At 42.8% G+C, this 21,851-nt stretch overlaps 2 protein-coding genes across 5 annotated transcripts in view; one reads left to right on the top strand and one right to left on the bottom strand.

Moving 5' to 3' along the window:
• The first annotated feature begins 235 nt into the window (after positions 1 to 235).
• LOC119031568 (olfactory receptor 52Z1-like) lies at positions 236 to 1,207 on the top strand. Its single transcript, XM_037120135.1, has one exon. It carries the CDS (start codon positions 236 to 238, stop codon positions 1,205 to 1,207), a length of 972 nt encoding a protein of 323 aa, XP_036976030.1.
• Positions 1,208 to 3,071: 1,864 nt separating this feature from the next.
• LOC119030804 (connector enhancer of kinase suppressor of ras 2-like) overlaps positions 3,072 to 21,851 on the bottom strand; it is a 34,393-nt gene continuing 15,613 nt past the window's right edge. For 2 of the 4 annotated variants that reach the window (XM_037118676.1, XM_037118678.1), the window contains exons 9-22: positions 17,381 to 17,527; positions 15,789 to 15,922; positions 14,718 to 14,920; positions 14,439 to 14,528; positions 13,321 to 13,511; positions 12,103 to 12,151; positions 11,792 to 11,970; positions 11,614 to 11,687; positions 10,418 to 10,489; positions 10,102 to 10,169; positions 8,110 to 8,210; positions 7,506 to 7,995; positions 4,292 to 4,491; positions 3,072 to 4,202 (exon numbers count right to left, since the gene is read on the bottom strand). In XM_037118676.1, the coding sequence (XP_036974571.1) occupies positions 4,155 to 4,202; positions 4,292 to 4,491; positions 7,506 to 7,995; positions 8,110 to 8,210; positions 10,102 to 10,169; positions 10,418 to 10,489; positions 11,614 to 11,687; positions 11,792 to 11,970; positions 12,103 to 12,151; positions 13,321 to 13,511; positions 14,439 to 14,528; positions 14,718 to 14,920; positions 15,789 to 15,922; positions 17,381 to 17,527 (2,046 nt within the window). In that variant the 3' untranslated portion in view covers positions 3,072 to 4,154. The remainder of the gene's footprint in view (positions 4,203 to 4,291; positions 4,492 to 7,505; positions 7,996 to 8,109; positions 8,211 to 10,101; positions 10,170 to 10,417; positions 10,490 to 11,613; positions 11,688 to 11,791; positions 11,971 to 12,102; positions 12,152 to 13,320; positions 13,512 to 14,438; positions 14,529 to 14,717; positions 14,921 to 15,788; positions 15,923 to 17,380; positions 17,528 to 21,851) is intronic. The other 2 variants (XM_037118677.1, XM_037118679.1) reach the window with 1 other exon arrangement.

The raw sequence follows: 21,851 nt of genomic DNA, 5'->3' as shown, positions 1-21,851 counted from the left end.
GTGTGAATTGCAGATTTTGACATAGGATCCCTGTGAAACCATTGGCTGGTAGGTGTGATATGACTTCATCTAACACGGGAAATGGGTATAAAAGCTGCTCAGTGCAGTTAAATGCAGGTGGGGGGTGTCTGTACATACAGATAAAACCCTTTCCATCTCTAACTGTCGTGTAAAGCGCATCATTGTAGACTGCAATTTGGATTTTTCAGCTGCTTTAAGACATATTTCTGACAGCATGACCAATTTCTCTGAGGTGACTTCTGTACACCTATCTGTTTACTATGGCATGGAGGATCTGAAGCCGATGTACTTCTGCATTTTCCTGATCATATACATCGCCATTGTTGCCGAAAATGTGGCATTAATCGGAGTGGTGTATCGTGAGAAGACGCTGCATGAGCCGATGTATCTGCTGGTGTGTAACCTGGCTGCCAACGGTCTGTATGGAAGCACCGCTTTGCTGCCTGCTTTACTGAGCAACATACTGTCACACTCACATGAGATATCCCTACCACTCTGCCAAACACAAATCTATGCCATACACACATATGCCATCACTGAATTCACAATTTTGGCAGTGATGAGTTATGACAGGTACGTGGCTGTTTGTTACCCATTGCATTATCATACAATCATGTCACAGAGGCTTGTTAAACTCATAGTTTTCACGTGGCTTTATCCCTTGTTGGCATTTCTCATTGTTTTGATTTTCACTGTGCGGCTGCAGATCTGTGGGAGAAGCATAGAGCAGGTGTACTGTTTGAATTACCTGCTGGTCAGACTCGCCTGTTCTGATTCATCTGTTGCAAGCTTGGTTGGCTTACTGTCTGTACCGCTATATACAGTTCCACAGATTATCATGATCTTTTATTCATATGCACACATCCTGAGGATATGTATATTGTCATTCACCAAATCCAAGTTCAAAGCCTTCCGGACTTGCACCCCCCACCTGCTTGCAATAATCAACTACAGCATCGGGTGTTTCTTTGAAATAGCACAAAGTCGATTCAATTTAAGTCACCTGCCTTACCAAAGCAAGCTGTTTTTATCTCTGTACTTTTTGATATTCCCGCCGATTCTGAATCCAGCAATCTACGGTTTGAGTATTCAGCTCATAAGGGTGCAACTGTTGAGGCTTTTCAGCAGAAAAAGCAGGCAAGTGACGAATACAGCAGCAAAGGGGGCTGCTGTTGCTGCACACTGAAAGTGATGCCTCTGGCTACACATGCCATATAGAATCTCCCGTCTTTCCATGTTGTTTAATCACATTTGCTGTCCCGTTTTACAAAAGCATGACTGAACCAGACAGAGTCGAGAGAGACGTTTGTAGTGTTGAATCCATGCCTTTCAATGTGAGAATTAGCAGGCCGAATCTCAGGCAAAGTTTCAGTCAGTTAATCTGCAGCTCCACCTGCACACTAGATTGTACTGCAGGGATGCTGTTAAGACACGTTTTTAATGTCTTATATTCTTTTTATTAGGTTTGGTGCATTTGATATACCAGTGAAAGTAGTACACCTCTGTCTGATGCACTTTGTCCTGCCCTCCGTTGCAAATAAATGCAAAAATGTGTTTGGCTATCTGACATTTCAAACCTGGAGTTTTTAAATAACACATTTGTAGTCAAGGGTGTTGGTTACATTTAATGTTATCCTCATTGACTTAAACAGGGTCTATGTATGTATACATGTTCTATAAGCTTGCATATGTGATGCTGCAATTATTAAAGTATAAATATCTGGGTCACTATTTGACACTTTGCTGTCATTACTCCATTCTTCTGTTTTGCTTCTTGCCTTGTGTTGTTGCATTGGAAACATTTGAACAACCCACTGAAATTATTTGACCAAACATTAGAACTTGTGTGAAATGTGTAAATGTTTATTTCAAGGCAAAAGAGATTACTTTACTTATCAATAACTGAACAATTACAAACAACCAAAAACATATATTCATGTGTTTAATCCTGATTCCTTATAATATTCAGTATATTTCTGTTTTAGCAGAACGAAGCTGCAGCAGTGGAAGCTTTTTTTTTAATCAAGCAAGTGTATTTCTAGAAATAAGGTTTTTTTTTTTGTTTTTTTTTACAAATAACACAGAGGCTTAAAAATCATATGGCACGTCAAAGGAAAAACCTTGTTCCAACTGAGATAAGACTTGACGCAATGCTCATGTTTTTTAAAATGCTTTTACTTGACAGAATATTCGAGACAAATAAGCCCTCATCTGTTTGTTTATTGTGTCTTGTATGAAATGTAATGACATATTTTGCCAAGGATTTAGACAAATATACATGACGTGACACCCTTTTGATAATCACAACACTGTTCCTGAATTACTGCAGGTGGCAGCAAAATGAAAGGAATCTGTTCTTCATGCTTTCTGCAAGCCGAATACTTTTTGTCGTCAAAGTAATGCCCAAAAAACAAATGTTGTGTATCCACGAAGAGCATGACCTGGCATCAAAGCTGTCACCATCCTCTCTCACTTAATCCTTCCTCCCAAATATCTCTTGTGATCAGAATCACTGGCTGTCGTCACAACAGTTCCCTGCCTAATATACTGAGAAGTACTAATTCTAAGGCAGGATCTGCAGGACATTGCGAGGCCATCATGCTACGCAATTAAACTAGATCGTGAGCAGAGAAGGAATATGTGTGGGCCTCACACGGTGCAGGTGCACTCTCATTATTTTTGTATCCAGAGTGAACCTTGCCTGACAGGACTGCAGCAAACTCTCCGGTTTTTCTTCTCACCTCACTGCATCTCAAACCGGCAGTGAAAAGATGTATTCCTGTTTACTGTTCATAATAATGCGAGATATTTGTTTACACGCTTACACTGCAGAGAGGGCACTAGTTTCCTGCACTCCTCCTTTTCTGTGTTATTCTTAATTACCATATCCTACAGACTAACGACGCCGGAGGCTTCGTATACACTCAGTGCATGTATTTGCATGCGATTATCATCCTCTGAGTCAACCTTTGTTGTGCCTATAAATAGGCATGTTAATCTAAAATGTGCAACAACAAAAAAAACACAAAAAAAACATTTAACAACATCTCTTTGTGTGTGCCCATGCCATACTTTATTCAATAAAAAAAAAGTAAAGTAGCTACAACGTGGCACACTTGTGCAATGTCAGTCAGATTCCCAGTGGCATGGTAATGTGTTTTAGTTATACAAAGCATGCTTGTACATTAAACACTTATAATAAATACAGTTATTACTCATTATGTTGGCAAAAAGTTAAAAAAAAAAAAATCTGGCAACTTGCTGGGGCAGATCGTAAAATAAGTCCTAAAAGCAAAATGTAGTGGGGCGGGGGGTCGACACCTGTAGTCTCCGGACCAAACCTACTTAGAAATACAAAACTGTTTTACAAACAATTAGATAGACGGCATGCATACAAAAATAGACGACTATTCTCATCATTCCTTTGTAATTTACAATACTAGTTCATTATTGCCAACATTTATTTTTGTGCCCCCGTCTTGAGGAATAGCTCACTTTCTTATATCTTCTCTTGTCTCTCTCTCGGAAAAAGTACAATGTACATTCACAATCACTGAGGCACAGCACTTGATTTACAATTTGTATGAGTACCCCAAAACATTGTGTAGTCACTGTAGTCATGTAATATTAAATATATATATATATATGTATATGCTTAACACCCTGTACACTCATAAAACAAACACACCCTTGAATCATACACACATGCATAACAAAATGTCGTGTACATCCAAAATAGCTTCTCTGTCCGAGTGGCTGTACACAACTCCAGCATAATGTTCAAAACGGAAGCGAAGGGGAGGCGGCCATGCATGTGAGCGATGACTTACAAAGCTCTCCAACAAGTCTCGGACACAAAGTGCTAAAAACCCTGTCATAAAACCCTGTTACTTTAGCAGGCCACACATCTCTTTTGCAACAGCCCTTGTCTTGAAAAGAGAGAGCAGATCGAGTGGAGAGGGACACCAAGTCTTTGTGCTCCTGCACGGTGAGCGAGGTTTAAAGAGCAGATAAAGGAAAAAGGAGAGCAGAGCAGGTAAAGGAAGGTGCCTTATATCTCCAGCAGAAGGATGCCGGCTGCGTGAGGCACAGGCAGAGGCGATACGTTTGAGGTTCCATCGACACACTCGTCCTCACCCTAAAAATCCCAGTGACCGGTTTGTGTCTTGCAGAGGGACATTCTGCAACAAAGGCAAAGGCATCCGTTAGCTATGCAACAATAAACAACACACTTGTGCAAAGATGTGATCGTCAAAACATGCTGGTGTACCTTAAGTGAGCTGTGGAGGACCCGGAGGCGATGAAGCTTGTCGTTTAGCAGGGGGTCGTTGACTCGGCGGACGAATGAGCGCTTATATTCCAGACGGCTGGATGATCTGTGGTCAGCCGAGGTGGACAGACTGGTCTGCTCCAGAGCCCGGTACAAGTCTCCCAGAGAGTCCGCCTGCATCCTGCAGTCACGTCCATGGCCTGGCAAGAAGGACAAGTAGACAAAAGGATGAGAATTCACACCTTTTTTTTCTTTTTACAGCATAAAAGTACACAGCCTTCAGAGATTGACAACATCATTTTAGCAGTGAATGTCTCACCACCCCACCGTATGAAACTGTGGGCAGCCTCTCTCTGCCCACACATTCACACAAACACATCGTATGCTACCTGCCCAGCACGGAGCGGCGTTGCTGCTAAAAAACTTGGCTGAGGAAGGGACGTGAAAGTTTTGCAAGTTTGAGCGAGGTCAGCGTTATCATGTTGAGTAACCAGGACATTTTCCTGGAAAGAAATGTTGCTGTTAAGTTTTTTCAGATGCTTTGTTTTTTAAATTTGACCACAGTTTTAGTGATTTGGGAGTTGGTTCCATCTGTGTGTCCAAACAGAAGAACAGTTTATTACAAACAGAAGCCCTGCATTGAAAATGACCCTGAAGTTAAAGTATGTAAAGACTGATTTACTATATAAAACTATCAATAATAAATGGTGCATGTGCAGTAAATCAAACTTTAGTCAATAGTTATTTAGCTCAAAAAATAAAATGCTTTATAAACCATTTAATAAGCATTTGGTTATTATAAAGTTGAATCTGAGATCTATATACCCATAAATGGTAAATAAAGCATCAAGCAAAAGCATTTCAGTGAAATAACAATTAATTAAAAACAAATTCAGCATTTAGGAAAGATTAAAAAAAAACATAATCAGGCAAAGTGAGTGACACCTTCAGACTGATTGTTTAGTCAGATCAATAGTCAGACCTCAAATGTCGAAATCTTAACATTTGCTTTGTGTTTTAACATTTCACTGTAATTTTGAATGAGTAGAAAAACAGCGGATCCTCAGTTCTGAGAAGCTAGAGCCATGAAATGGTCGAGGTTTAAACCACCGTTAAATGTTTGCCATTTTTTTCTACAACTATTTGGTAGTTTGATCCGGTGTGCTTCACTCTCGGTCCTCGGGGCCTCGTGTGCTCGTCACCGAAGCTCAGCTGACGGCTGATAACGACGCGTTCATTTGAATCAGGTGTGCTGGAGCAGCAGGGGAACGTCTAACACAGGCAAGACGGGAGGCCCGAGGACCAAGACTGAAGAACAACTAATGCACCTCATTTTATCATTTTATAACCTCTAAATGTGTTTTACAAATTCCTAATTGATTAAGTAACTAGCAATTATAGATATTAAATAAATGTAGTGAAGTAAAAAAGCACAGTATTTCTGCTCAGTACTACTCAGATGTAGAACAACTGACTCAAATTTCTTGGTGTAAGATCAAATATGATATATTTCAATATACTAAAGTATGTGTAATTTAGGTAACACTTTAGTTTACTTCTTGTGCATAAAGAGCCCTAAAACAAAAAAAGAATTTAAGGAAAGTGAGCTGAATTTCATCATAATAAGACTTTAACTAAAATGTATTTTTGTGTGTGTTTCCTAACATTCCTGTTCTTTTTAACTCATCATTCTGTGGCTTGTCTCATCACTGCGGCCTTTCATTTTAGGAAAAACTGACCTTATACTTCCAACACTGACTGCGCAGCTCATACTTCATCCTGATTAAACTCCCAGGAACCTCTCCTGTCTCCTGTTTACATACACTGCCCTCTGTTGGCACGATCCAAACACTACACTAGTTTCTCTGAATCTGTTAGTTGCCACTCAGTTTTGTGTTTTGGAAGCAGGGTGGCTCATTCTGAAGCTTTGGGGCTGTGCTCTGAAATGTATCATACTTTATTTGCCGCCTGTTTTTCTGTGTCTTTCTCCTCTTTACAGGCCGCGGCGGAGAGAGTGAACGGTGGAGCGATGGATAAACGAGGACAAGAGCAGAGGAGCCCTAGGCGTGTTTTCTTTATCCTGCTAAGGATTCAGCGCTAACATGGGCTGAAAGGATTCCTCCTCGCTTCGCCATTCAAACACTCGCCGAGAGGCACGATGACATCTCGATCGGGCACGAGAGGGAGAGGGAGAAGAAAAGAGAGAGAAAAAGGGGGCGAGCGTGAGTGTGTGAGGGGAGAGAGTGGACTGCCGGGATAAATCACTATCAAACAAGACACTAAATTTCATCTCACTTAGACAACTGCTCTGGAGGTCTGCGAGGGACGGCGAATGGCTCTGACTTCAGATCTAATCAAATAAAGCAATTATTGCGAGCGTTCGACCTCTGACATTTGCTCGCTCTGACTGCCTGTTAGCAGCTCTGATGAAATAACTGACGACAAAAGCGCTCTTGCTGAACATTACGAAGATTTATCTGCATGTAAGGTGGACAGGAGAGGTCACTGTGTGTGGTAGGATCTGGGGGAGATGCAGTTCCTTGATCTCCAGCAGTCGTTTCCAACCTTTTTTGTCCAACATTCCCCCCACAGCCCGAGATCTCTTTCATTTATCATATAAAAGTGGATATTATTACACTTTTTTATGTGAGACAGAGCAATCCTGTATTTGATCTATAATTAGACTAGTCCTTTCTTCTAGAAATCTATTTTGACTCCTCTGATCACTTTGAAATCCAGTTTTTCACACAGCCTTATTCGCAGCAGCATGTGGTGTTACAGGGACGGGTCGGCCCTGAATGAGAAATACATATTTTTCCTTGATATCCACCATAGAGGTGTCTGTCTACCCTCAAATAGAACTCCAGAATAATCCACAGACCTTCCTATTTTCTTTCAATATCGCCTCAGGAGGAAGCATGCATCTACTCATGGATGAGGGCTAGCTAGTTAAGATAACTGAGCTAGTAAATGTTACATCCAAGCCAAGGAAAAGGAAAAACATGTATTTTTGATTTTGGGGTGGACTTTCCCTTTAAGGCGCAACTTGTCCTGTGCAGCTGGTTTATAATAAATGCCAGTCGATTTGTCAACCTATTTGTGTTTTTATTTTCCTTCCTAAACACAAATACGTTGATGTATAAAGGTTCAACTGATGTTTTAGTTGTAGTCTAGTGTGATCCTAAACATACTGTATACATGAAATGTGTCTGACCAGTGTCTCTGGGCCGGTCCAGGTGGTAGTGATGGGGCTCCCTCTGATCCGACGCAGCTGCAGTAGCGGCCAGGATAGCGTGCAGCCCGCTGTCCCTGGGTAGCGTGAAGCTGCGGGGTTTCCCTCCCGCGTCTGAATCGATGCTGGCCCTCAGAGGCAGAGGCAGGGCCCTGTACTGTTCCTGCAGCAGGCTGCGCTGAGCGGGCAGCGTGGACTGTCGGCGGTACTCCATCGCCAGCTGGTCTCTGTCCTCAGATAGCATGGTCTCCTCCACGGGAAACGTCTGGAGGTAGTGCATCCTCGCATTGCTCTCCATCTGGTCCTGCCACGAGTTCCTGTGGCTGCTCGTCTTCTGCTGCCCGGGGGAGATGCCGTTGTTGCTGCTGCTGCCGTCCAGGGGCTCCGAGTGGAACTCTTCGTGAGAGGAGCGGGACTGGAACGTGTCGGAGGAGGAGAGGTGGCCACGTTTCGGCTCCAGGTACGGACTCACCTGAACACAACACACACACATAAACACAACATATGGTTAGGAAGTGAAACATGAACATAAGCACCATACGTTTGCTACTTCTGGTGATGTCTTTCTGGTAAACGACAGACTCACTGAGGATGCTCTGGGATAGGTGTCGTAAGGTGGCGGTGGACTGTCCTGCTTGGATATCGAGGTCATCTCCATGTCCTCGTGATCACTCTCACTCCAGTAATCTGTCATGAACATACACAGTGTGTCATGTTTTCAGTCAAAACAAATCCGACAATCACACTGCAATCAGAATCTTCCCACCTGGATTAAGATAACCTGAGGCTTGATGGGTTTTTTCTGCTGGTTAAAATGATGCAGGTTATGATAGATTCAGCTGCTAACCTGCTGCGTCAGGTCAGAAACATCCGGCTGTGCCCATGTATGAGTGTTTTTTGAAAGGTGTAGCTGCAGTGTAGGTGTGGTGTGATGTAACTCCAGGTCTGACTACTGCAGAGTGCGAAGAAGGATGAATCTTAAGATGTGAGAACTTCCTGTTAAGTCATCTGGAGGTGTTATGGGGTCCAATTTAGCAACTTGTCTGTGAAGGATGAAGCCCCCTCTTCATCAAACCAATGACAAACCCGATTCTCACCCGCCCACCATGGCGAGGTTTCTGCGTAAGCTCCTCGAAATAGCTCAAGGGTTCAGTTACTTTATTTCCTGTCCATTTGTAAGGAGGCAAGGAACACCAGAAAAAAACGGAAATAACAAGCCAGCCTTCAGCCACTAAAATTAGCATTAGTAAGAAGGAGCACAAAAGAGGAGACGCTTGAATCAACGGAGAGAGGTGTTGAAAAGCCTCTGCCGCTGATCTGGAAGTAAGATCTATTTATTGAATTCTCTCTATAAGGACTTGTTTTTCCAGGTAATTGCATCACATCCCGAACTTCCATATTTATTTTCTTATAACCCTTTTAACTCTGACAGTCACATAACAGCGAAGAGCAGACGGTACTACTGGTGAAACCTGAAGTCGAAAAAAAAAAATGTGACAGTCTAACAACAGAGAGATTCAGGACAAAAAAAATATTTTTCTAAACTCCTCTTCCCCCATTTTTGAAGTCTAAAGATGCTCAAACCCAGGTAAATCCACAAGTTTACACTAGTTTACAGTGCACTGTCGAAAGCGACCAAATCTAAGGTGATTAAAATTTTCCTCATTCTGCCAAAGACACACATTTGCTCATATAAGCAGTGTGTTCGGCATATTACTTTATATAAAACACCCAAACACAGAGCTCAGTTTCAGTTTGTCTTTCTTTCAAAAGAGTCCCTGAGCGGCAGAAGTCACATATGGTATGTTTAAGCACAGCATTTGAGTAAATTGTACTTAGTTACATTCCATCACTGATTGTTCTAAATTTGGACACCAAGATTTGAAATTTGTCCTGCAAATGCTTATTAGTCTCCTTGATTACTAATAATCTGTTCATCCCTGAAAAAGAAACATATGGGTAGATCCCTTGACAAGATATTAAAGCTGCTGTGGGTGATTTAAAAAAATGTTAAATAGCTCTATAATCCAACAGTTTATCCACTTTATCCAATCAGGCCAAAGAGCTCTGTACAGCCGGGTCCTGTCTGCATGTGATCCTCCTGTTTGCTGCTAGTTAGCTCCAGCAACAACTCTAACAGCAGATTTAAATATCAGCAAACATTTTTATTTATACATTGTATTCTGCATTTAATATATTCATATCAATCACTCTTTAGGAAACAGCAGTTCTCGAGACATATATATTTATAAAGTTATTGTGAGCTAATAAGCTGCTTTCCATTCTGTGTTAAACGCCTCGCTTGCAGCAGGTAATAAGATGGAGCTGAGGAGCAGATAAAACTTTGCTGGAAAATGCGCGGCTGTGATACTGTGATCGCAAATTAACACCTCGCCGAGTGAAGATTAGGCAAAAAATAATCATGCGTACATTCGTCATTATTCAGTTATATACGATGCCTCAGTCTGAGAGCAACAGGCGTGAAAAGTCCGACTGTTTATGTAAGTGTTGACCAGCGACCTGCAACAGATGACGAATCCTTCGCCGCACCGTGAGCTGAGCCTGTGACTAATCTCACCTTGGTCCTGGCGAATTTTCTCCTGCTCCGAGTAGCCCGCCACCGCCATACTGAGACGACTCAGCCACCTGTGGGGGTGAGTAACAGTCATGACGCACAGCAGCTTGACAGCCAATACAACTCTGTGTGCTTTTTGTGTGCATGTGGTTTCCCCTGTTTGACCGATCACCTCGCAAAAACTGCTCTGTGTCAAGACGAGCAGGCAGTCTGACAGAGGAATTCAATTTCCGGCCAGTGGGAGTTAAAATGCGGCCGCAGATGTAGGGTTTGGAGGGGGTAGTTTTACAGCATGACTGTCACTGCCTCATTTACTCACCGGGACATGTCGTCTACATTTTCCGCTGCGAAGTAGAAGGTCTTTATCTTCGGATGGCAAGCCTTAAAGGCGCTGAAAGGGAAACCGGGGGTATATTTAATCACATGTGAGCACAACAGCAGGCACGTATAGCGCACATTTACATGTGAATACAGAGGACTGCCGAGATAAACAGGCACCATCACACATATAGTCATTCGGGGTGACACAAAACAGCGAGAATTTGCATCATAAAATGAACCGCTTTGCTTATTATGTGGCGTATGTGCGTCTGAGTCACTTCATTTAAACGTGCTTGCAAACACAATCCTGCAACCAGAAGACGAGTTGCTGCCGGTGAAGGTGAAGGTGAAGGTGAAGGTGAAGGCTCTTAATCATTTCGACGCTGTTGATCAACCAGTGAACAACAAACCCATTGAAGCAGGCGACCAGTGTTACAGTAAAAGCAGCACATTCAGCATCTGAGCCGTATTGAACCGTCTGCGTGGGCAAGAACCTCCGTTGGTCTCTCTGAATTTGAATCTTTAAAAGCGAGCAGGCAAACAATTAGGCTTCCTGTAGCAAGATCAGAATAAAAATAGGTATTTAGAAGAAAACACCACAGGGGACCTTTAGTTCAGTCTGCAGGCCAGCACACTAGCACGCAGCCTGAGAAAGTAGTTCTGCTCTGTTTTCCAACAAATGTATCTTAAGAAGCGAAGGAGTTTCTGTCAAGCTGCTGTTCTTTAGCTGGAAAATGGACTAAATGAACCACACACGGTCATGTTTTCATGTTTTTCCTGCTCTGGTATGTCCTCATAAAGTTACGTGTCTTTATCAACACCCACACTAAACAAATTATCACCCATTCCTGTATTTACAGCACAAAGCATCAAAGGGCAGAACATGGTTGTCTTACAGTTAAAAAATCGCTGATAAAAATCAACATTAACACTTCCTGTTTTACATTTTTGGTCAACTAACCTTTCAGTATTTCACTGCATTATGACACTATGGACTTGTAGGTTATTTCTGTCTTGTACACCAATATTGTAACACTGATAACACATTGTAGGACCGTATCTTAACATGCAACATGAAGTCTCCGCTGTTGGTTTTGTACATTATGTGAAGGAATCTGAATCATGATACGTTTCATTTTGAGTCCAAATTGATCTAAGCAGGTTGATCCTTGAAAGGTGAAAATTGGTACTCACTACTTCCTTCTGCATTCAGTGGCACGATCAATCTTGAACTCCGGGAGGCTGACGAACCCCTCTGCCTTCTCATCCTGCGACGGGCAAGAGCAGAGTTAAATCAAAGTGCCACATAATAAATAAAGGCTTTACGACTTTGACGCTGTGAATCGCTCTTCTGTGAAACCACCATATTCACCTCCTCATTCATGTACCAGTACAGGCAAGTGTCCTTCAGGATGAACCAGTACTTCTTCCACTTCTGCGAAAAATAGGTTTTAGCGTCCTTCTTCTTCCACAGCCAGCCCTCACAGTCCCCCTGACCCAGGTCCCTGCAGGAAATCCGCCTCTTGCTGATAGAAGACATGGGACTTCCAGCTGCAGGCGCCAGTGAGGGAGCAGAACAGACGAGCGGGTCAGAAAAAAACACTCCTCGCCAAACACCTGCTCATGTTTGGGTCTGAGTACATGTGACTGCTCAAGCAGAACTCCTTAAACAGATGCTCCTACCTTTACTCTTCTTCTTTGACCTTGACAGCAGCGAGGATCGTTCAAACACCTGCAAGTAAAGAAAAAAAAGAGTGAAGTTTACTCTTTATATTCAGATCCTTGTATTGAGCATTAGTTAACAAGGTAACAAGGCCCTAATAAGTGCACACGGTTAATAACATTAATAAGACTATATTTGTTTAAATAATAGCTTATAAGAGATTTCAGTAGTCAGTAGACTTGAGAAACTTGTTAACAGGTTTCAGCCTTGAGTTTCCTATAAATGTTTAATAGCATTGCAAACACATATATTGACATTCTTCAGCTATGCTATTAATAAGTCCTTATACTTGTGCTTATTACTGCCAATAAGACCATGTATGTTTAAATAAAAGCATATTAAACATGTTTATGATTAGATTATCAAACATTTATGCAAGTGCAGAGAAAATTGTAAACAGTCAATAAACGTCAATAAATGTATTTGTAATTCTGTTATGAACAGTTATAGAAAGAAACTCATTAGTTTGACAGTAATGTCAATGTGTCGTTAATAAGACTATAGTGTTCACAACACCAGAATATCAAAAAATGTTTACACGCTGCTTCTGAAGCGCCTCGTCAGCAGCCCCGCCTTCATCTCTGTGACTTTGTGACATCATATTATGTCACCATGTCACACATTTGCACGATTCATGCCCAGCAACTAGTTCTGCACGTTAGAAGTGATTCAGCATGGCTGTTCTGTTGTTGTGCTGGGTCAGGCGTGTGTGAGCGGACCAATCACAGCAGACTGGGTATTCGACCCAGAGCGTGATGTCTGATGATAAGCAGCATTTCAGACAGAAGTGAAATACAGTGGACAGTTTGAGAAAACTGATGTAAACCTATTCTAGTAGTAAACAATATAAAATGATGAACCTGAACATGAGCATAATATGTCTCCTTTAAGTGTCTATAAACTTTAAACAAGACTCTTAAATGCTTCTAAATGTCTTATAATCTAAAAATAAATGTGATAATTATTCTATTATTTACCCGTACATAGTCTTATCAATGTTAATAAGCATGTTATGAGGACTTACAGGGACTTTGTTACCTGTTGACCAACTAACCCTTTTTGCCGCGGCCTTAATTATTACCAGAATGACAACATACAGAGGATCCCAGTGCTGCTACACACCCCCACTTCTTACAACAAAGACTTCAAATTACTACAGACTATGACAAGGGACTAACGTGGTAGAGGGAAGCAGAGTCGGAGCTGGACGTGGACAGGGAGACTTCCATCTGGAGGGCGGGGACGAGCGTGTAATGGGTGGGGCTGGCTCCTCGCTCGGTCTTCCTCCTGTTCTGACTCAGGCTGCGTCCCAGCAGGAAGTCCTCCCCCGGGGCTTTGTCTTCACTCGCAAAACGCAGGAGGGAATTCTCTGCAGGGACACAACAGCGGCACGCTCAGCACTGCACACACTTTACGAGGTAAAACTGCAAAAATAAAGATATCATACCAAACACTGCATAATCCCACACAATGTATGTAAATTTGAGGATGCTGCATCATTTTAGTGAGCTTATTATGCGAGTAATTCTCCCTCTAGATTCTGGACTTTCAAGCACACATTAGTCACAACTATGATCAGACTTTTTTTGTGATCTACTGTACGTCGGTTGCCTGTGATTGAACCCCTCTCTCTCTGAGATCAGTGAACGCTGACGTGTCAAAGGACTATCAATTTGAAAGGCGTTAAGAATCTACAGAGGAAGGCTGTTGTCAGGCAGGAAGCCCTCAAAACTTCCAAATACTGTCTCTTGTTGATAAATATAGCCCGATCGCTTCTTCTGAAGGAGCCCAAAGGAGCAGCGTATCACCACCATTCCCAGAGGAAACAAACACATCACTCAAGTCTTTCTTTGAGACTGAAATAAAGCGACTCAGTCTCCTCCCACTCCATTTACCACCTAACTCAACAGTCGCCGACAAAATGTGAAAAATCTCTGGATATATTTCTACGGTTGCCAAAGCAACAGTGTACTTTTTATATCCAAACAGAGAAAAAACAGCACAGCTGAGAGCGAGGAAGGGAGAGACACATGGAGAGAGGGATGAAGGGGGGGGAAAAAAGGAGCAGTGATAGATTATGAACATATGGAGGAGATCGAGGCAGGAACTGATATCCAGCATGTTATCGGTTCTGACAGGCCAGCTCATCCTTCTACTTTTTGGCTCGGAGATCTGAGAGGGTGAGGATATTATGAGATATCCGCCCACTCGCCTCGGCTCCCTCTGCCCCTCTCTGTCCCCCTCCCTTTTCTGCCTCCCCTTTTTCTTTTTCTCTCTCCCACAGCCTCCCACTCACCTCTCCTGCTCTCTCTCTTCAGCTTGGCCAGGTCTTCGTTGTCTCCCACCCAGTTGTATTCCACCGGCATTGAGATGGGCCTGAGCCTGCCTGGAGCAAGGAGGCGCAGGGAACGTCAATATTACACAGCTGCCTCCCCCCCGCACACACACACACACACACACACACACACACACACACACATATATACACACAGCTGCAGACATCTCATAAACACCTTGAGAGCCTGCAGAGGTCACGATTACAGTAGCGGGGCTTCAGATGAGGGTGAGGCCTTACCATAGGTGGGAGTGCTCCCCCTGCGGACTGATGACACCTCCTGGTTCTGGTCGTACTCGTAACAGTACAGTATGGCATCTTCCTCCACCAGAGGAAACCGGCCCCGACACTCCTGGTCCAGGTAGGAGTTTGGTGACTCGGATCCCTCTGCAACATGGACGTCCGTTTGAGGATCGTCACCCGGCAGATTTCCCTTGTCATCTCTGCAGGAAAACAAAGGGGGGAAAGCAGGAAGTTACTTTAATGTCATTGAAGATGTGGACGAAAGAGGAGAGCATAACATTGTCAGCAAATTATGTGTCAGACAGCCACAGCATAAGGCTTGTAAAAATTCTATAATCCCACAAAAAACCAACGCATTAGTCAGTACTGTCACATGTCCAGCCAATCTGTGGCTTGCAGCCCCAAGCCAATTTGTCCCAAAGACACAAGTAAAAAGAGACAAAAATACAGACAGATTACCAAACAGGAGTAAATAGTGAATTTGTCAGGGACCATTTTCAGCTCCGATTTCATACATACATGCATTTGGTGCTCTATGCAAATAAATACAGTGTCCATAATAATTATTCAACAAAAATAGTTCTCTATGGAAAAGAGAAAATAGTCAACATCAGGCGTTTGGCTATCTAGGAAACACTTGTAGAGAGAGTGACGGAGAGAGTGGTTTCAGTCCACATCTAAAAATTTACAACAAGAGTAGTTGACAGTAAAAAATCAGTTGAGCATGTTAGCATGCTATTCGTTACCCTGAAATTAGGACTAGACATGTCAAGTGCAGCTGAGGTTGATGGGAATGTCGTTAGTTTTGGACAAACTGAAATGTCCTTTTTCCTCGACGAAAAAGTCAGGGGATAACAGTGGAGAGAAACATATCATACGACTCATCAGAATAAAGCCAGAAGACATCAAAAGTTTCAATCGTAGTTGCTAATTTTCCCAGAGTCGATAACAGAGGTTGATAAGGAGTACGACGTCTCACTTGGTGGTCATAAAACTCAGAGGGGTACCTTTAATATCTGGCATTGCAAGTGAACCCTCGTGTGAATTTATGCGCAGGTTTGTGTTCACCTGGGAGTGTAGGGCTCTGCTGGAGGAGGGGGGATGTACAGGTCCTGCAGGGCGCAGCTACTCCTCCTGGATGGGGTGCTTAAAGTGCTCGTGGGCGTGGCGACGCTGCTGCTGGGGCTCTGAGGGAAGATTGGCTGTGTGAATGAGTATATGTGTGTGTGAGCATTGTGTGAAAGAGAGAGGGACAGGCAGACAGAGAGGAAGAGAGAGAGAGAGAGAGAGAGGAACAGTTACAGGGAGTGACACATTGAAAATTTGGAGTTTGCAGCAGTTCAGTCAGTCAGTCAGTCAGTCAGTCAGAGAGCATTTGTTCAGTTCAGACTGTGCCGCTGAGCTTCTCGACCGTGAAATGAGCAGTGTACTGTACGTTTCTGGTGCTCCAGTTCTAGCTGGTGCACACAGGAAGACGGGCCGGCGTGAAGTCTAGTCATCCCTCTCATTCAGGTCAAGGAAAATCTGGTCGTAGCCTACATAGTCTTTTAAACGCCGTACATGCAGATAGATTGCCTCTTGTTTATTCACGATACCTCTCTATCTTTCTTAAAACATTCCTGTCACAATTCATGATATCAGAACAGTGGCATCAACTTGACTTGAACAGATGTCATCCAATCACAACGGGCCTGTTTTTCAGTGACGAAACTGCCAAAGAACACTTGTTAGATGAGTAAGAACTGAAAATATTTCAACATTAGAATACTAGTTTGTCACTTCTCAAACTATGCTAATGAGTTTTCATAACTCGCAGCTGACTAATATCAGTGATGTGCTCCATCATCAGACCGTTATCTGTGTCAGGGCTACTGCAGCACAATAATGTTCTTCTCAATAACCTAACAGACTACCTTGACGAAGCAGGAAACATTACAGCTCCTACGTCCTTCTTTCCCCCACTTTTTCTATCTTTAAAAACGGCAGCAGTAGAGCGAATTTGATTTAGGTGCAGGAGTGGAAGGATGGGGATGTGATTTGAAGGGGGGAGGAGGCTGAGCGGGACTGCGCTTCGGGGCCTCGAGGGGAAAGAAAACATTCTCTCTGGCCTGAGACTCAAAGAAAGGCTGGGCTACATTAATACGCATCCCTCTCATTTCCACCCATTCTGGCTCCGGTGCACGGTCCTAATAATGTAACTGAGATTGGCCGAAGTAGGACAACAGATGCTACGACGGGCTGGGATGTCAGCTTGTGAATGAATGATGCTGGAACCTTCAACCAATTAATAGCGAGTTGTGGTACATAAAGGAGCTGGACGCAATAAAAGCACTACCTGCACCACACAGAGAAAACCCTGCGGCTACAGCACCACGCTGCCAAGAATTCTCTCTCTAAAAAATTGAGCATTATAATTTTTACAAAGCTAATGTTTGTTTCAGGGCTCTTGTATTATAAAAGTGCTACTTCGACGTACCCTGATCTCCTTTTTCTCTTATATCTTGGCTTACTTTCGGTGTCTTGTGTCAGCAGTCTGTGCTGTCTCGTTTTGAGCACGAGTGAGGACAGAAGCACAGAGATATACACACAGACATGATCTGCACACGAACAGGACAGGCACAAACACTATCTGTGGAGGATGAAGATGGCCATCATCGTACTTGCAGAGCCAACGGTTTCCATCTCATGTTCTTGAGCAGAGCCGGGGTGGAGGTGAGCGTGCTCTGTGGGCGTTTCTTCAGCGTCAGGGTAACGCCCGCGGGGTCCCCACGCAACAGATTCACCAAGTTCTTCAGCTGCCAGCCCACCTAGTGAACAACAATAGCGTGATGAAGGTTTCCACAATACACAGGCATCCCCGTGACTCAGACCACAGAAATAATAAGCAGATATTTCAGTATGAGCAAACAGTTAGTGACTGATTCAGGGATTCAGCGTTCATTCCTTTCACACATGATTTGGATTATTTTTCCTTTATGCCTAATCCACTTTGTGCTGAAGTTTGCCAAATAGGGGTTTTTATTCAAGGTGCTGTTGTGGTCGTTATCCTAATTCAACTCGTGGATCCTGATGGTTGCAAACTGCAGCCTGTGAGATTCATGTTGATGAGGATGGTGAATGCAAAGACTGCTGCCAGGGGGCATCTTGTACACCTCCTGTTATGTCAATCTGCGGGTGCTGTCATGATGTGGTAAGCCCCGATGTTGTGCATCGCGAACAGCTGCACGCCTTGTAAATAGTCTTTAACCCAGTTTTAATGACATTTGGCACTAAAAAAAAATCCCGCCCAGAGAAACACGGTCGGCAGCTGAACCAAATATGCCAGGTCCAGTTTGGGGAGAAAATATCCTGCTCCTGCTCCGCTGGCTGCACTGGATTCTAGTACATCTTGCGCATTTCCAGCAGCCTGAGAAAACGGGCATTTTTCAGGCACTGACCTAGCAATCACTTTGTTCCTTCCCAAGTCATTTTTCACCTTGACAGCCGCTACGCAGAAATTCTTCACACGGAAAGTGCATTAAAGAGACAGACAGGCTGAAACAGACACTTTTATAATCCAAAGCCTGCTTTATTCCTTGATGAAAAGATTGTTCTGCTGTGTCTGGCCAAAATGAAATGTGTTTATTTAAAGCCAGTCAGACACCAGGATTTTTCAGCTCGTTTTCAACGAGCTGCTGCTCTGCCTGGGTGTAGAGATGTTAGGCTTTAAGGTGCTTCTACTGAAGCATTGTGCCGCTGGTTTCTTCTTTTTGTTCCTTTCCTTTTGGGGATCCTGGTAATTCTCACCGGTGTTTACTGTCCTGCTCTGTTATGTGTATGTGTAGGACCATTTAATGTGTATTTCTATCCAACAATGAGAGCATTGTTCATTAACCTTTGCTGACAAACAAAACACCCCTAAAGGCCAAATAATCAGTGGTGGAAAGAGTACTGAAAATCTGTGCTCAGGTACGAGTGCAGTTACATTACTGAATATTCAATTACAAGTAAAAGTACTGGTATTAACATAATACATAAAGCAACACTAAATAACTTTTTGCAGAAAGTTAATTGATTGTTGAAATGCTTCCTATCCATCCATCATTCATCCATCCATCCAAACAGCCATCCTTACATCCATACATCCTTCCATACATCCCTTTCTGTAAACACTTATCTTTTGCGGGGTTGCAGGCCGCTGGAATCAGTCCAAACTAACATTGGCCAAGTGGCGGGGTACGCCACTCCCATGCCCAGATAGTCAGATACCAATCAAAATCAAATACCAAATTGGGTCCTTGGCGTTCGACCCAAACCATCAACCCAAAAGAGCTGGAATCTGACGATCTGGGATGAAATCTCTCCCCAGAATCACTTTAAAAGTTATGTCGTGTTCCTTTATATAAATGTATTCCACTCAAACACTAATCAGAGTATTAGTTACTTTTTAAATGTGATGTTTAATGCATTATTAGTAGCAGCCTCTCTAAACCTGGGCCTGAATTTTAGGGGGATTTTTTGTCAGTGATCACCTTTTGATCAAATGTTAATTCAAACTGTATGCAGTACTTGTCATACATGTCTAAAAATATCTAAGTTGAGTATATGGTATCATGCATACTTAAGTATGAGTAAAGTTACAGTTGTCATAAAAGTACCAAAATATAACTAATTAGAGTGTTTTTAGTAGCTGTAATTGGTTACTTCCGTCTCTGAAAATTATATATGAGAGTAATGATTTGCCAAATTGAATGGTGAAATAAATTAAACACACACAATATACAAAAAAAGAAAATATATACATTCACGTGACAAAATATTTGACTAAGGAAGTTATAGATCGACCAACAATCTACCAACCATGTACTTAGAAATATAAATAAAATCTGTGGGTGTTCAGTTCTAAAGGTTAATTCAGCATCAGCTGCTATCAGAGCTCAGTGAATATTCCCTGTCTGTATTTTTCCAGCCTTTCATTCTCGAGCTCAACAGCACTGAATAATTCTCCTCAGCTTACTTATTCCACAAGTGTTCAACATTTTCAGATTTATCCACGACGCAACTTCTGCCTCGGAGGATTTTTCCTTCATTCACTTCGTTTGGTTGATGTAACTCCTGTTGCCTCGGCAGCCACTCTTACATCTGCTTCCCATGGAAAAGCAAATCCAGCGAACTTAGTCCGTGTCTTGCTGCTGGACTTCTCCCAGCTGCCTTAATTATAGAACCGCTGAACTGTTTCAAGCATCTTTTCTTTCCTTAATGGTGTTTCTTTAAAACCTTGACATTTGCTTGACTATTTCTCTGCAGTTAAAAAAAAAACCTTTTCAGCACTTCCCTCTTATCTTCTAGGAGAGATGCTGCAAAACATCCTGGGCCAGCACAGGCACATCTCGTTCATCTTATCAAATGTGCCCCTAATGGGATGTTCATGAACAACCAGCCATCCATAATTTGTTCTTAACTAAAGGTCACGCTGAATTAAACATATTAACAGTATTTCATCTTGTTATAGCAGTCATTATGAGTGACAGTGCAGCTTTGGATCAGCAGACAGCTGAGTCAACTGACTTTACATACCACCATCACCCACTTAAGCTGTCAAACTCATTCAGCTGCTGCTCATTTCGACAGTAGCCGCAGCAGGACATCTCTCCATCGTCACCACCACCTACTCCCCCCTGCTTCCACCTTTGTAACCGTGTACCCGTTCCATAACACGTATAAAACATAACTGATTTTTTTTTCCTTTCAGATGAGGATACCGGAAATGGACGTACTTCACCGTTTTGTGATTAAAATTAGATGTGCTGAGGGCTGTCAGTCAGGCTGCACCTCTCGAGAAGCTGCTGTCAATCAGCTTCATCAAATTCACAGGTGAAATAACTAACCATGGCTATAACCATAAATCACGGCTCTGCTCCACTTAGTCAATTATTGGTAATTGTGCATGCCATGGCCATCATTAATTACCCCCGGTGCTTCTCCTGCTGTTACAGGTTAAAATGTCTGACACAAAAAAATGCAGTGTACTCCTTTGTGCACTGACTCCTCCGTGCTCCCACTTTTGGCAGCCTTTAACCTCCGCCTCACAATGACATGAAAGAGTCTTGACGCCAAAAATTGACTCTGTATTTTCACTTATTCTCCACAAAAATGGCTGCACTCAGTGGGTGAGATGACTGACTGAAATGAAGCTGACTTGAGCTGTGTAATTACCATACGTCTTGGTGCTGCACACACACAAGTAGCAATTATTTTAGACAAAGGGTGCTATATTTAAATGGCGTACCACTTGGAAGTTTTTTTGCTTTCATTTCCACTGAATTCATACTATGTTGTGCACATTTGTGTAGTTCTGTGTCTTTGCCAAAAGAAAAAGAAAAGAAACAGCGACAGGCCAATTATTTTGTCTGACTAGTCCTCTGCTCAGAAGATAAGTTGAAGTCGAGCACAACTGAGAATCATGCGAGGTCACTAAATCCCTTTATCAATATAAGAAGGATAAACTGGGGGTGCTCTGATGGTTGAGGGCTTTAAGTTGGCAACCATGGAAACATCCCCATCTTAAGTCCCAATTTTCTTTGTTTCCTGTTGTCTCTCTACTCCTGTGTTCAGTAAGTGCATAAATTGCTTCCCAAAAAATGGACATGACAAAAAGGACACAGTTTGTATGGCTCTGACATCAATGCAACATAATGGGAATATGTGGGAGATGTCAATCAAGCGCTGTCCTGAGGAGACATCTATTCAATAAGCAGAAACTCTTGCATGTGTGGGTGCATGAACAGAAATCACAATGAAAATGGTGCTTTTTTTTCATCCACATTTTTAAAGAGCTCTGAGCAGGTGCCTCCTGATGGACTGAAGGGCTCTCGTGAGCACAAGTTCAATGATTTCAGCTGATCGTCTGGCCGGCACCGTGACGAGGAAAGTAACGCATCTATCCAGACAGGGTAACACATCCACATCCTCTACAACTGCCTACAAGAGGCTCTACATGCAGCCACTTATACAATAACAGATCCAGGCAGGAGCACTGCGGCGGCCCACTGTGGGGTGTGTGTAAAAGGAACTGCATACACACTCACCGCATATGCACAATCTGAGGCAGGTAGTTCTATGTGTGTGTGTGTGTGAATTGAACAGATATTT

Source organism: Acanthopagrus latus, chromosome 13, assembly GCF_904848185.1.
Source record: "Acanthopagrus latus isolate v.2019 chromosome 13, fAcaLat1.1, whole genome shotgun sequence".
NCBI classification, from domain to species: domain Eukaryota; kingdom Metazoa; phylum Chordata; class Actinopteri; order Spariformes; family Sparidae; genus Acanthopagrus; species Acanthopagrus latus.
The sequence above is the reverse complement of the archived record's forward strand: the minus strand, read 5'-3'. Positions and strand labels throughout refer to the sequence as shown.

Coding starts and splice junctions, on each gene's coding strand:
- LOC119031568 (XM_037120135.1), top strand. CDS start 236: ATGACCAATTTCTCTGAGGTGACTTCTGTACACCTATCTGTTTACTAT.